The 13,806-nt window shown below is 46.1% G+C and overlaps 1 protein-coding gene across 1 annotated transcript; it reads left to right on the top strand.

Moving 5' to 3' along the window:
* Positions 1-414: 414 nt before the first annotated feature.
* Positions 415-10,103, top strand: LOC149383386 (uncharacterized). The gene is made up of 7 exons (XM_089627770.1): positions 415-478; positions 659-870; positions 1,807-1,925; positions 3,049-3,212; positions 3,597-3,707; positions 8,887-9,675; positions 9,747-10,103. Exons 1-7 carry the CDS (start codon positions 415-417, stop codon positions 9,938-9,940), a joined length of 1,653 nt encoding a protein of 550 aa, XP_089483896.1. The 3' UTR covers positions 9,941-10,103.
* Positions 10,104-13,806: the final 3,703 nt, after the last annotated feature.

The following is a 13,806-nucleotide window of genomic DNA, read 5'->3' on the forward strand; positions in this document are numbered from 1 at the left end:
TTCGCGTCAGGTTTACCAAAAACCACAGCTGGTCACGACTGAGTCTGGGTCATTATTGACAGATTGACCAAATCAGCTCATTTTCTGCCCATCAAGACCACTCACACCTTGGATAAGCTTGTTGAACTCTACATAAAGGAGATTGTACGTCTTCATTGGGTTCCTAGCTCGATTGTTTCTGACCGTGATGCTCGCTTCACATCCAGGTTCTGGAAGAGATTACAAGGGAACCTGGGAACTCGCCTAAAGTTTAGTGCTACTTTTCACCCACAAACTGATGGTCAAAGAAAACGAATGATCCAAGTGTTGGAAGCTATGCTCTGAGCTTGTGTTTTAGACTTCCAGGGCTCGTGGAGTCGTTACCTTCCGCTAGTAGAGTTCTCGTACAACAAGAGCTAACAAACGACGATTGGTATGGCATCGTACGAAGCTTTGTATGGAAGAAAGTGTTACTCTCCAGTTCACTGGGATGAAGCTGGTGAGAGCAAGTTTATCGGACCTAAGATGCTAGAGCAGACCACAGAAGCGATTTAGAAAATCCAAGCTCGAATGAAGACATCTCAGAGTCGTCAGAAGAACTACGCTGACAGGCGTAGGAGGCTTCTAGAGTTCGAAGCAGAAGAGAATTTTTTTTTTCTGAAAATCTCACTTATGTTAGGAGTGATGAGGTTTGAGAAGAAAGGAAAGTTCAGTCCGAGGTATGTTGGACCTTTGGAGATCCTAGAGCATGTAGGCAAGACAGCTTATCGCTTGCAATTACTGCCATCTATGTCCAACCTCTACGATGTGTTCCATGTATCCATGCTACACAAATACGTGGCTGATCCTTCGCATAATCTACAAGAGCAAGAGGTTGAGATCTCTCCTGAAGTCAGATATGAAGAGTCAACCGTTACGATTTTTTATTGCAAGGATAAAGTTTTGAGAAACAAGACCATTCATTTGGTCAAGGTGTTGTGGAAGAGACATGATGTAGAAGAAGCTACCTAGGAGCTTGAGAGTGAGATGCAAAAGAAGTACCTTGATCTGTTCTAAGTTTCGAGGACGAAACTCTTTTAAGGGGATAGGGATTATTAAGGATAACTTTTGAATCTCTCGATTTGTAAATTCACGTTTAATAAACGAGCTTCCGGTTGTTACAATTATATTATTGAGTGAATTATGGACGTATAAGTTTATCGACTTAATTTAAATTATTTTAAGGTAATGGAAAATCTCGGAATAAATAAAGGATTTATCGAGTTCGTCTCGAATAATAAATTATTTTCCGAAGTAATATTCCGGAATTTAATTTAAGAAATAATTTCTCAAGGACGAGAATTATTTCCGAGAAACTTTAAATATATTTAAATTAATTGAGAATGAACGGGAAAATTCTCGGTTTAATCATCTAATTAAAATCCGTTCGGTCACGGATTTAATTAAATAATTATGTGATGAAGAATATAATTGTAACAATTTTCAGGACCGTTTTGAATGCAATTATGGAAGTTGGGTCGATTTGAGGTTCTGAGAGAACGAAAGGATTTAATGAATAAATATGAGAATTTTATTCATATAAAAACAAATCAATTTTTCTCTCTCCTCATCTTCTTTTTTTCTTCTTTCTCTTCTTCACGATCATCTTCCTCATGTCCTCTTCTCCACCCGGGAATCCTGCTAAGAATAACAGAGAAAAAAAAAATTCAAACAACCATCACAGCTCACGGCAACTCCTCACCACTCGGCCACAACCACCTCATCTTCTCCTTCTTCCCATCTTCTTCTTCCTCTCCTTCGTCGCTCTGCCTCTCGCCCGACCCATAGCTGTCGCGCGCGCGCTCCGGCAAGGAGAACGACCGCCGCGAGCTCACCCAGGGCCACCGACCGAGAAAGGACACAGGGAATCAAGAGAGAGCGTGCCGAGGAGGTCAATTCCATAGCAAGTGGGTGAGAAATTTTCTTCTCCGAAATCAATTTTGAAAATTACGGTTGAGGTTCAAATTGGGGATTTCTTACTCCAATGATGATTTTTGTTGAATTGATGTGTTGTTAAAGTGGTTTGAGCTCGGTTTGCATTGTTGATACTCAAATTGGTGGAATGGAATAATTTTTGTTTGAATTTTTTCTTGATGTGGACGAAAATATGAGTTAGGGTTCCTGAAATTTAGATTTGGGAATCTTGGGTTTTTGTGATATGTTGAAGTGATTTGTTGCTGGAATTAGGATAGGCTATGATGAATTTGGGAATTGGTGAGGTTTGGTTTGGAAATTGATTTGGCCGTGTGACTTGTTTTGCCGTGTGACTTATTGGCCCTATGTTATTTGGCTGTGTGACCTATTTTGGCTGTGTGATTCATTTTGACTGTTTTGTGATAATAATTCCGAGCCTCGAAAACTGTTATGGTTGATTTGATTTTCGGATTTGTGATGAATTGTTTTGGAATTTGGTTTCATGTTATGGTTGTGGGTCATTTCTTTTAAGCTGTTTGAATTCTGGCCGTGTATGTATAGTGTGTGTAATTGTTGCTGTTGTGGTCTTGATTTGTTACGGTTGTTTGGTTATTTGAATTGGAAACGTTGGGTTCATTTTATTCAATGATGATTCAGTTGCGGTTGAGATTTTCTCTCGAATGTTTGTCTTGGCCGAGCTTGATGGTTAGCCTCGGGTCGTAAGTTCTATCGTGTGAATCTGAGAATCTGTGATTTGTAGTTTGTTCTTGAGTCCCGAGTTTCTTTGGCCGTGGTTAATCGATGATGATTTGTTGCTCGTTGATTATGTGAAATGAAATTTCGTTACATGTCGTCTCGGGTTGAATTCATTGAATATGAGAATAGAGATTTGATAATGGATTTGAGTTTTGATTATTTTGATTTCGGGATTTGAGAATCTAGATTTGAATTGGTTAGCGTGATTTGAGAAGTAGCGTTTAAGATTTGTGGTTTCGCTTTCGGTTTTGGATTTGGAATGGTTTATTGACATGTTCAAGGATTTTGTGACAAGTTAGAGATTTTGTGACATTTTGGACCTGAGAGCTGTTTTGTTGGTTGTTCGATTTCGGGTTCTAGGTTTCGAGTTGGGAATTGGATTTTGTGTTTGACTCGAGGCTCGTTCTTTTGGATTTTACAACTTATTCACAGTGTGGATCGAGACGAGCGAGAGCCGACGGAATTGAGCGTCTTAAAGCCGAGACTTAGAGAATTCAGAAAAAGAGTAAAGCTCGATCTCACTTGTGAGTTGTTTATCGCTTTATAACATTAGACTCGAATTATTTTTGATGATTTGGATTTGTATTAAATAATCGTTAATTATTTAATTAAAAGACGTTTGAGAATTTAGTTTAGTGTTTTATTTCGGAATTCTCGCTGGTATGATTCGGATTATTTATTTATTTAAGACTCATTGAAAATATTTTGTTGAACTTCTATTTTGTACGATTTCTTCTGTATGAACTCGTATGAGTCTTAAATAAGTTTAATTTCCGAAAAACCAGAAAATAAGTACATTAGATTCTCGAACCCCCGAACCGACTCGTAACGGATCCCGACAACGAACCTTATACTCTGCAATATCTTCTGAATCGAATAACTAACGAAGTTTCAACTTCGTATTCTAGTTCTCTCGACGCTTAAGGACGTGCTAACGCTTCAGGACGTGCAGAGTCTCGAGAAGCGTGAAAAGCAAGGAAACTCCGGAAGTCAACAAGTTTTTAGACGATCTATTTCGGGTAAGTGTGGAGACTTAAGTCAACTACATAGCAAGGGAATAACTTTGTTTACGTGCATTGTTACGTGTTAGTAAACAAGAGTTGGAAAAGCCATAAAAACGAATAATCTCAAAGATTTAAGGTTTCGACTGCTTTTCCTGAAAACTTAGCTCGAGTTCGCCAGATAAGTTCAAACATAAGATTTGTGAAACCCAGCCTCTGTTACGTGATATAATCATCGCTTAAGTTCTGTGCTTGCCCGTTAGAACGGGGGAGACAGGAGAGCCATGTTTAACTCTCGGATTCGAATCGAGGGTAGAAGTATCAGGAGTCACATCCCGAGTCTGCAATTTAAAACACTAACGAGCATAAAAGGGAAATGAAATCTCTCTCAGGGTTTATCCTGAGTGACTCTCTTGTAAGTAGTATAGGTGTGTACTCAGAGTGCTGTTGAGTACCCGAACCCTAACAAATTGTTGTGTCGATGGTACCAAAATAAAAAAAAAACCTTAACGGGCTATGTGAGCCTAGGGGATGGCGCTGAGTACTCATATATCGGGGAGTCGACCAAGAGTCATACCCGACCTTGTTGCCAGGCTATGAGGGCTTGAAGAATGCACCTTGACGGGCGCTATGTGGGCATGAGGGTTGCGCCGACGTCGAATGAAGTTGGTACCATTCGTGGATCCCAGACAGACGTAAACTCTTAGGCCCCCGGATGAGTCCTGCTCGAAGTCTAAGGTTGGTGTCTTGTCGTTCTGAAGGTTATAGCGCGGGATGTGTGTAACCTTAAAGACGACAAGTACTTGTTAGAGTGTGCACATATTAGTCATGCTCTAGAACTAGTTAGATTTGCATTCATGCATTCTTATGTTCTTGTTTACATGTCACATGTTATCACATGGCATTAGTCGTTTTACTTTCTAAGTTAAACTCCCACTTACTGAGTCAATCGACTCATAGTTTTATGTCCCTGGGTAATGTAGAGAAGGGCAAGGCGACGATGTGAATGACAGAAGTGAAGACGAAGATCGGACGTGTATCTCTTGACCTCTGGGCTGATGGGAACTCACCCGGGATCAACCTCTTCTATAGTAGTATCTATATTTTCTTGAACCCCATCCGTAAACTACGCTCCTAAAACTATCTCATGTAATTATATGCAAACCCAAGAGCTGGTACGCATATATAAAAAGTCGTTGTTGTTGTCGCATGAAAATGAACAACTATTGAATACCTCGGGCGGTTCGATCCAAGGACGGACCAAGTGATCGCACCTGGGCCAAAAGTGGGAACTCGAAAGTCTCGAGCTAGGTTTTCTCCGATCAACCCACCTCTCGAAAGAGGGAAGGGGTGAGGAGGAGGAGTGACCGTGCCTTGGGTGTCGGCTGCCTACGTACCCGTGTGTGGGATCGAGTCAGAACGTAGTTCAGGCGTGTAAGACGCAGTATGAGGCGTGAAGCCTTGGCGGAGAAGCGTGCTCGACGAAGGAGACAATGCACGGAGGAGTCCTCAGCGGCGTCTCAGAACCTCGGAGATCGCGTACGCGTCTAGCGTGTTAGACACGGAGGGAGACTCTAGTCGAGAACCCTAGGAGCGTGCTTGAGCACTGGGGAGCGTTCGGTCTGAGAGAGCGACGTCCGGGAAGTCCCCGTGAGTGCTTCGGAACCTCTGAGAACGAGATAGACTTGCGAGAATGCTTCAGGCCAAATATGGCATCAAAGAAGCAGAGGAGAGCGAGAATTCGAGCGTATCGATTGGAGATGAAGGGATGGCTTCCCCCTCGGTGAGAGGGGGTTTATATAGGTGTTCGAGAGCCTTAGGAAGGTCCTTCAAGCGGAGGCGCACAAGAGGCAGCGGCGCACCACGCGCGGTCTGCGCCACTGTGCGCGCGGCGCGACTCTGCCCGGGCGCAGCGCGCGGTGTGGCGGGCACGGCGCGCGCGGGGCAGCGCCTTCGTGGGTTTTTCGCGACCGTCTTCCTTCCGGGCCCGTTGAGCTATTGTGGGCTTTGCATTTTGGGTTTATGACACAAATGTATCTATTAGACGGATGGAATCAGAGTCAAGGCTCGACTCGAGGAGCGAGGCTCGACTCGAGGAGACTGACTCAAGGCTCGACTCGAGGAGCGAAGCTCGACTCGAGGGGACTGACTCAAGGCTCAACTCGAGGAGCGAAGCTCGACTTGAGGAGACTGACTCAAGTCTCAACTCGAGGAGCGAAGCTCGACTCGAGGAGACTGACTCAAGGCTCAACTCGAGGAGCGAAGCTCGACTCGAGGAATCGACTCAAGTCTCAACTCGAGGGGCTAGGCTCGACTCAAGGAGTCAAGAGTTTGGGCGAGGCCTTGAAGGCTTGCCGCTCTTCAGGACCTCCGGCCTGACCATCGGCCCTTTCAGCGACGTGTCTTCTTGGTGTCTCGGGTTTTCCGAATACGACTGACAACATTAGCCCCCCAAGTTCGTCGCTCGGGAGGTTCCCGGCTATGAACTTTTTGTCTTTTTGGTTGGGTGTTTGAGGAAAATATCTTTAAAGTCCCGTCACCCAAGGAAAATATCTTTTTCTTCCTTCTTTTTTTTTTTGGCGTAGCCGCGCGGCGCGGCGCGCCTCGTGCGGGGGGCTGGTTCGCTTCGCGCGGGGAAATTCGACTTTTTTGGAGGTTTTCCTCTGTTTTCCTCCTAGTGGGAGTAGGATTTGGACTCCTACCCCCCTAGGAGTCTATAAATAAGCCCCCCCCCCCCCCCCCCCCCCCCCCCCCCCCCACTTTATTTTTTCTCTCTTTGTCTACACTTTTTTCTTTTCTACCGCTTGCATTATGGATGTTCCTTCCCTTTTCTCAACAGATATTGCGGGCGCGGATGCAGCGACTCCGCTAGAGTCGGTCCTCGACGAGATTGACTACGTGGACGATTTTGGTCCCGATTCTGAAGATCCCGGAGGTGATTCAGAGACATGTCCGGGGGCCGAAGGCCTCGCACCGGAGCGTCCCGAAGGGCCGTTGGCGGCTGCCACGGCCGTGCCGGATGGCGGAGGCGCTTCCGTAGAGCCAAGGGGTGCTTAGCCCGAGTGTTGGAGTTGATCTAGGGTTTAAGAAAAAGTTTAACGCTTCGTTAAGCGGCGGAATTTTAAAAAATTTCTTTTCAAGTAAAAACAGTTTTTTACTAACCTAGACAAAGAGCAAGTACATATAAATAAAAACTATTATGAGCATAGAAGTTTACTAACCTTTCTTGAAGCTTGAACTTTGAGAAGCTTTTGGAAAGTTGCAACACTCGTCTCCCTCGCAGCATGTCTCTCTTTCTTTCCTCGGCGACTCGAGCAACCACGAAATTTTCTATCACTAAATCACTCGAAAAAAAGGAATCAGTGAGTGGGCACTTTTAAACACTACAACTTAAGAACGAGTCTTGAAGTCGCATAGCTAAACTCTAGGTCAAATGAGGACCTAGGTGCCAAAACAATAAAATGAAATTGAAGAGAGAGAGAGAGAGAGAGAGAGAGAGAGGATCGGTCAAGGTTCTAGAGAGAGAAGCTCTCAAATCTCTAGAACTTGGGATGAATGAAATGTGTGGAATAAGACTCATATTTATAGGAGAGGTCTCACATTCAATAAGGTAGTTTTCTCTTCTATAGAATATCACATATTCATGAGCCAATTTCCCTTTTCCTTCATAGAGGTACACGGCCAAGACAAAACAAGTAAGTCCTTGGATTTGTTTCCTCTTTTGTTTGCTTCTCCCTTGACCCATGTGGCCGAAATTCCCTATGCATGTGTGGGAAATTTGTTTCCTCTTTTTCTTTTGGCAAGTATCATGATACATTTATGCACAAAATATTCTCTCTTTCTTTGGGTATTATGGGCGCCTATTTCAATCTAGAAGGGGCTTCTAGAAGCTTCTTCATTTGTTCATGACAATATGAAAAAGGCCCATTAAGAATTTTCAATAAAATTCTTATGAAATGAAATTAATCCACAAGGCCCAATGATCAAGTCATGGTCGAGTGTTAATGAGTCATCATATGACCTTGTCAAAAAATTTATTGACATTCATTTCATGCTATGTCTCAAAAGACAAAAATACCCTTTTGACAATTTTCGTTCTTATTTTGACTTAGCTTCCAGTTTAACTATTCCTAATCGATGTGATTCGTGACAGTGACCTCATGGATCCAAATGAACAAAGCTTGAGCTAAATACTTGGACTCAAAAGTTCACAAACCTTTTCCAAGCTTAGCTTAATGTCAACTGACTCCACTAACGAGTTGACACTGAAAATCTCTCGGTTAAAATGAATTTATTTTCTACTCAAGAATTCAACCTAATTGTAATGAGCGGATCCACATAATATTATCAGTGTTTACCCTTCATGAATATCATCAGCTAGTCGGGATTTACAAAATTACCATTTTACCATTCTAGCTGTTATTTCCTCAACTCCTTTGTCGCTTGTGAATAAGTTAGAAACAATGTATTGACGAAGAGCTAACAAGTCACATTGTTTCATCCAAAAGAGTCAGGACTCAATTTGGACACTGGCCAGTTCATTTATTCACACTCCAAGGAACAAAGCATGAGGTGATATATATTGCATTTCAGCAATCTTGTACATGAATTCCATATCTATGAGAACTTCACAAAGTTACTCATAACATACTCACAACTTAGTACTTCACCAATATGCCTTATTCGGAATCACATAGTGAGTCCGAACTCTGACTTTCTCAAATGAGAATACTAAGGTGTGAAATGACATGTCTCATTTCAGGATTAAGGTAAGCACGATGCAATTCATACGTAGTGACTTCGAGACATAAGAAGATACCTAGAAGAACTATAGAGTCTCCAACTCTCAATGCCCCATAACCAGACATCATAGATTCTCCTAACAATCATACTGAGGTCAATAGTCCTTTAACCCTTAGATTGCGAATATATCGTTTTAAGCAAACTACGAAGAGTTTGTTCATGCAAATCTACATTTGTCTCTTCGTAAGTTGTTTAGTTTGTTTATGGACTAAAGACTAATGTTTTATCATAAAGCTTCAGACAAGGAAGATTGAATTAACGTTTCAACTTTTATTAATAAATAAGCAGTTACAAGCAAGAATCTTCGTAAGACTATATGACATCAAATGTACATAAATACAAACTATAACTCTTCTTGTGGGCACCATTGACAACACCGAGACCCCTGACGCAGAGGCGATAGTGTCGGCGAGGTCGCTTGCTAGGACGGAGTGGTATCCCGAGGAGGGCTTTGCTGCTCCCGAGGGCTTCGATTGTTCAGGGGTCAATGCTTCGAGCTCGCTCACCTACCGAACCTTCATCGGTCTCAGGGAGGCATTTGCCATTCCATCGTCCGTGGCGCTCCTCCGTCCCTTACAGGGCGACCGTCCTTTCCGTCCTCGCCGTGGATTTGCCGCAGTTTCGGTTGCGAGTCTCACCTGCGGGTTGCGGTTGCCGTTCCAACCCATCGTCCAGCAGCTCCTCGCACGACTAGGGGTGCATGCTTATCAGATAAATCCAGCGTTTTACCGCATCGTGGCGATGTGTCACATGGAGTGGCATTGCCAGACCGAGCGAGTGATGACCGTGAGCGACTTTCGCAATCTCATCGCGGTTTTCCCTGCGCCCGGGCAGCCCGGTTTCTTCATGGCCCGCGATCGTCGGAACACTAAGCTGATCACGGACTCGGAGAAGTGTAATCGAAGACCGTGGGTGCGGGTCTCGGCGGAGGCTTTTGGCGACGCGCCGCTTCGGTTCGGTCCCTTGACCGAGTTTTCTGCTGACACGGGGGCCGATGATCTCGACTTCGTGAAGGAGATCCGGGGAATGTCGGAGGCTCAGAAGGCTGTCGAACGATTTCGTTCGCCTGAGCTGATGGCTTCCACCGGGTGGTTCTCGCCCTTTCCTCCTGGCCATGGCGACAGTCAGCGGACCGAGAGTGCTCCTAGTGCCGCGTCATCTCCCTTGAGCGGCGGTCTTCCAGGTATTTCGACTTTTGCTCTTTCTGTTTTTTTTTGCTTTTAGTCTAGGGTTTTGACTTTGTCGCTTTTGTAGCCTCCTCGGCTAGGGTGAGCGCGAGGGCGCGCTTAGGGAAGGCTTCTCGGGATCCGAAGTCATTGGCGGCGGTGGAGTGTCGGGACGTCACAGCTACCGAGAATGCTTCTCGGGGGGTCACCTTCCACTTCTTCGACTCGCTATTCCCACCACTTGACGGGGCCGATCCTATTGGCGATTATCCCGCCGAGTGATATATTTTCTTTATTATTTTTGTCGCGCAAGTGTTTAGCGCATGCTTTCTTTTAGGTTTTTCCTTTCAGCGCACTTGTTTTAGCGCTTGCTTTCTAGGATTTTTGGGGTAGTTGCCCTTTTCTTTTATGAGATATTATTTATTTTTATGAACGTTTTTGCTCATTCATTTGTCATGGCATGTTTCGATAGGCAAGTGTTTGCGTCAATGGTCTTGCCAGGTCTTTTTTCTCAGCAAGATCTCACTTCAGACGCGCTTTGCGTTATGCAAGTCTTTTCAACTGCGAGCCAGCCATGCTGCGTATGCACCTTATGTGTACCGGGCAGGTGTCTTGAGTGCGCCATGCAGGCGTCTTGAGTTGCGCCATGTAGGCGTCTTGCGTGCGCCATGTAGGCGTCTTGAGTGCGCCATGTAGGCATCTTGAGTGCGCCATGTATGCGTCTTAGTCTTGAGTGCGCCACGTAGGCGTCTTAGGTGCGTCTCGAGAGACGACTTGGTTGCACCATGTATGCGTCTTACGTGCGCCATGTAGGCGTCTTGGGTGCGTCTTAGGTGCGTCTGGAGAGACGACTTGGTTGCGCCATGTAGGCGTCTTACGTGCGCCATGTAGGCGTCTTAGGTGCGCCATGTAGGCGTCTTAGGTGCGCCATGTAAGCGTCTTAGGTGCGTCTCGAGAGACGACTTGGTTGCGCCATGTAGGCGTCTTAGGTGAGTCTCGAGAGACGACTTGGTTGTGCCACGTAGGCGTCTTACGTACGCCATGAAGGCGTCTTGAGTGCGCCATGTAGGCGTCTTAGGTGTGTCATGTAGGCGTCTTAGTTGCACCATGTAGGCGTCTTAGTGCGCCATGTAGGCGTCTTACGTGCGCCATGTAGGCGTCTTAGGTGCGTCTCGACTCGGTTGCACCATGTAGGCGTCTTACGAATTTTTTTACGGAGCGTGTTCTTTTGAGGGTTTCCTTACCGTTGCTAGCCACACCCCCCCACCCCCCCCAGTTTTGGGGTTATAAGTTTTAATTTTTGATAACCGGAAAACTTGCACAAGACGAATTTTGAAATGGAAAACTCGAATTTTATTACGTTTGCGAAAAATTTGCGAGAAATTTAAAGTCCTAAAACATTGGCTCGTAGGCCTTATTAAAAATGGGAAATAAAAGCGATAAAACGTGGGGAACGCTAGCTACTGGTGGTACTTCCTCAAGTGTTCCACATTCCACGGGTGGCGAATCAGAGTTCCATCTGTGTTCTTGATGTAGTATGTCCCGTCGTGAATGACCTTGAGGACTCTATAGGGGCCTTCCCAGTTCGGGCCTAGGACGCCATTGCCTTGAACTTGTGTATTCTGGAAAACTCGTCTGAGTACAAGGCTTTCGACGGCAAAGGTTCGCCTTTTGACCTTGGAGTTGTAGTATCTTTCGACCTTGCGCTTCTGTGCGGCGAGGCGTCTGAATGCTTCTGATCTCTTTTCATCGATCAAATCCAACTCCAGGCGCATGGCCTCGTCGTTGTTTGCTTCGTCGAACGTAACGACTCGGAACGTAGGTATCTCGATTTCGATCGGAACCACAGCCTCGATCCCATACGCGAGGGAGAATGGCGTTTCGCCGGTGGCGTTTCGCGCGGTTGTCCTGTAAGCCCATAGGACGAACGGCAATTCCTCGGCCCAGGCGCCTTTCCTGTCTTCGAGCTTCTTTTTAAGGTTGCTCTTGATAGTCTTGTTGACTGCTTCGACCTGGCCGTTGGCCTAAGGATGACGCGGCGAGGAGAAGGTCTTGCTGATCTTTAGTTGATCGCAGATATCTCTTACTCGTGCGTTGTCGAATTGTGCTCCATTGTCGGTCACAATCGAGGCGGGGATATCGTGCCTGCCTGCATATGATGCTTTTCCAGATGAAGCTTGTTATGTTTGCTTCAGTTATTCTGGCGAGTGGCTCGGCCTCTACCCACTTAGTGAAGTAGTCAATGGCGATTATGGCATATTCGTATTGCCTTGGCGCTCTAGGAAGCTTCCCAATGATGTCCACGCCCCATTTAGCAAAGGGACGTGGGATGACGATGCTGCTTAATGGGGTCGGTGGCTGTCGCGGGATTTCCGCGAAACGTTGGCATTTGTCGCAACGCCTTGCCCACTCGCAAGCATCTCGTTTCATGGTAGGCCAGAAATAGCATTGCTTAAGCGCTTTGAGCGCGAGGGAAGTTCCAGCGGCGTGGTTCCCACAGATGCCCTCATGTATTTCGCGGAGGACCTTGGTCGACTCAACGCTATTGAGGAATCGGAGCAACGGTGTTGAGTAACCGCGCTTATAGAGTACGCCCTCTCGGAGCGTGTATTTGGATGCTAAGGCCCTCAACTTATCGGCTCTTTTGCGGTCTTCGAGAAGTTCCCCTCTTCGCAGAAACTCGACAATTGAGTCCATCCAAGTGGGCTGAGATGCCACCTCTACGGTCCCGATTTCATCTCGGGAGACGGATGGCCGTGGGAGAAATTCAATGGGTACGGTCCCTAATCCGTCTTCGTCGATGCCAGATCCAAGGCGAGCAAGTGCGTCAGCCTCTGAATTTTGTTCTCTCGAGATTTGGTGAATCTCGGACCAAGAGAAGGCATCGAGTTTGGAGTTTGTCTTAGCCAGGTATGCAACCATGTTAGGTTCCTTGGCGGTGTAATCTCCTTTTACTTGGTTCACGATCAACTGCGAGTCGCAGTGTATTCATAGGTTATGGGAGCCGAGCTTCTGAGCTAGCTCTATCCCCACAATGAGCGCCTCATATTCGGCTTCATTATTGGAGGCTTGGAAGCCGTAGTGGAGGGCGTATCGCATCCTTTCCCCGTCGGGGTTAATCAAGCCTATTCCAACGCCAGCCCCCCGAGCATTAGATGCTCCGTCTACGTACAACTCCCAGATGGGACCCGTCGGGTCTACCTTTCTTTTCCGAGTTGACGCGTCATCGTTTAGGTCATTTTCTGCTCTTCCCATATCGGGAGTATAGGAGAATTCTGCCACAAAGTCGTCTAAGGTCTGCCCCTTTATAGCCGTTCTCGGGTGGAACTCAATCCCGTACTCGCTCAATTCTTGGGACCAGATCGGATGCTCGGTTCGCACCGCGATTGGGTGAGCTTGGAAATACAGACGTAGCTTCTTAGCTGCCGTTACGAGAGCCAGAGAAAGTTTCTCTATCTCGGTGTAACGCGTTTCCGCGTCGAGTAAGGCTTTGCTCACGTAGTAGACCGGCCATTGGACCTTGTCTTCTTCGCGGACAAGAACAACACTTACAGCTCTTTCAGAGAGGGCGAGATATACGTATAGCATCTCGCCCTCTCTTGGTTTAGAGAGGAATGGTGGGGACCCAAAATAAGCCTTCATTTCCTGGAAGGCATTTTCGCATTCGTCCGTCCACTCAAAGTCGTCTGTCTTCTTTAGAGCTTTGAAGAACGGTTGACACTTGTCGGTGGCTTTAGACACGAAGCGTGTCAGAGCGGCAATCCGACCGGTCAGGCTTTGCACCTCTTTGACTCGTCTTGGAGACCTCATTTCAAGGAGTGCCTTGATTTTTTCGGGATTCGCCTCTATCCCTCGTCGGCTGACGATGTATCCGAGGAATTTCCCGGATTCAACTCCGAACACGCATTTGTTGGGATTGAGTTCATTTTGTATCGGCGGAGGATCGTGAACATCTCCCTTAGGTCGTGTACGTGATTGGTTGCCAGTAGGCTTTTAACGAGCATGTCGTCCACGTACACTTCCATTGTCTTGCCGATTTGATCGGCGAAGATCCGATTTACCAAGCGCTGGTATGTTGCTCCCGCGTTCTTAAGGCCGAAAGGCATGACCTTATAACAATAGAGACCTCGATCGGTGACAAAGGTTGT

The sequence above is a fragment of the Urtica dioica genome, chromosome 10 (genome assembly GCF_054948205.1).
Source record: "Urtica dioica subsp. dioica isolate 48M chromosome 10, U.dioica_male_clone48M_v1_H2, whole genome shotgun sequence".
Lineage (NCBI taxonomy): Eukaryota > Viridiplantae > Streptophyta > Magnoliopsida > Rosales > Urticaceae > Urtica > Urtica dioica.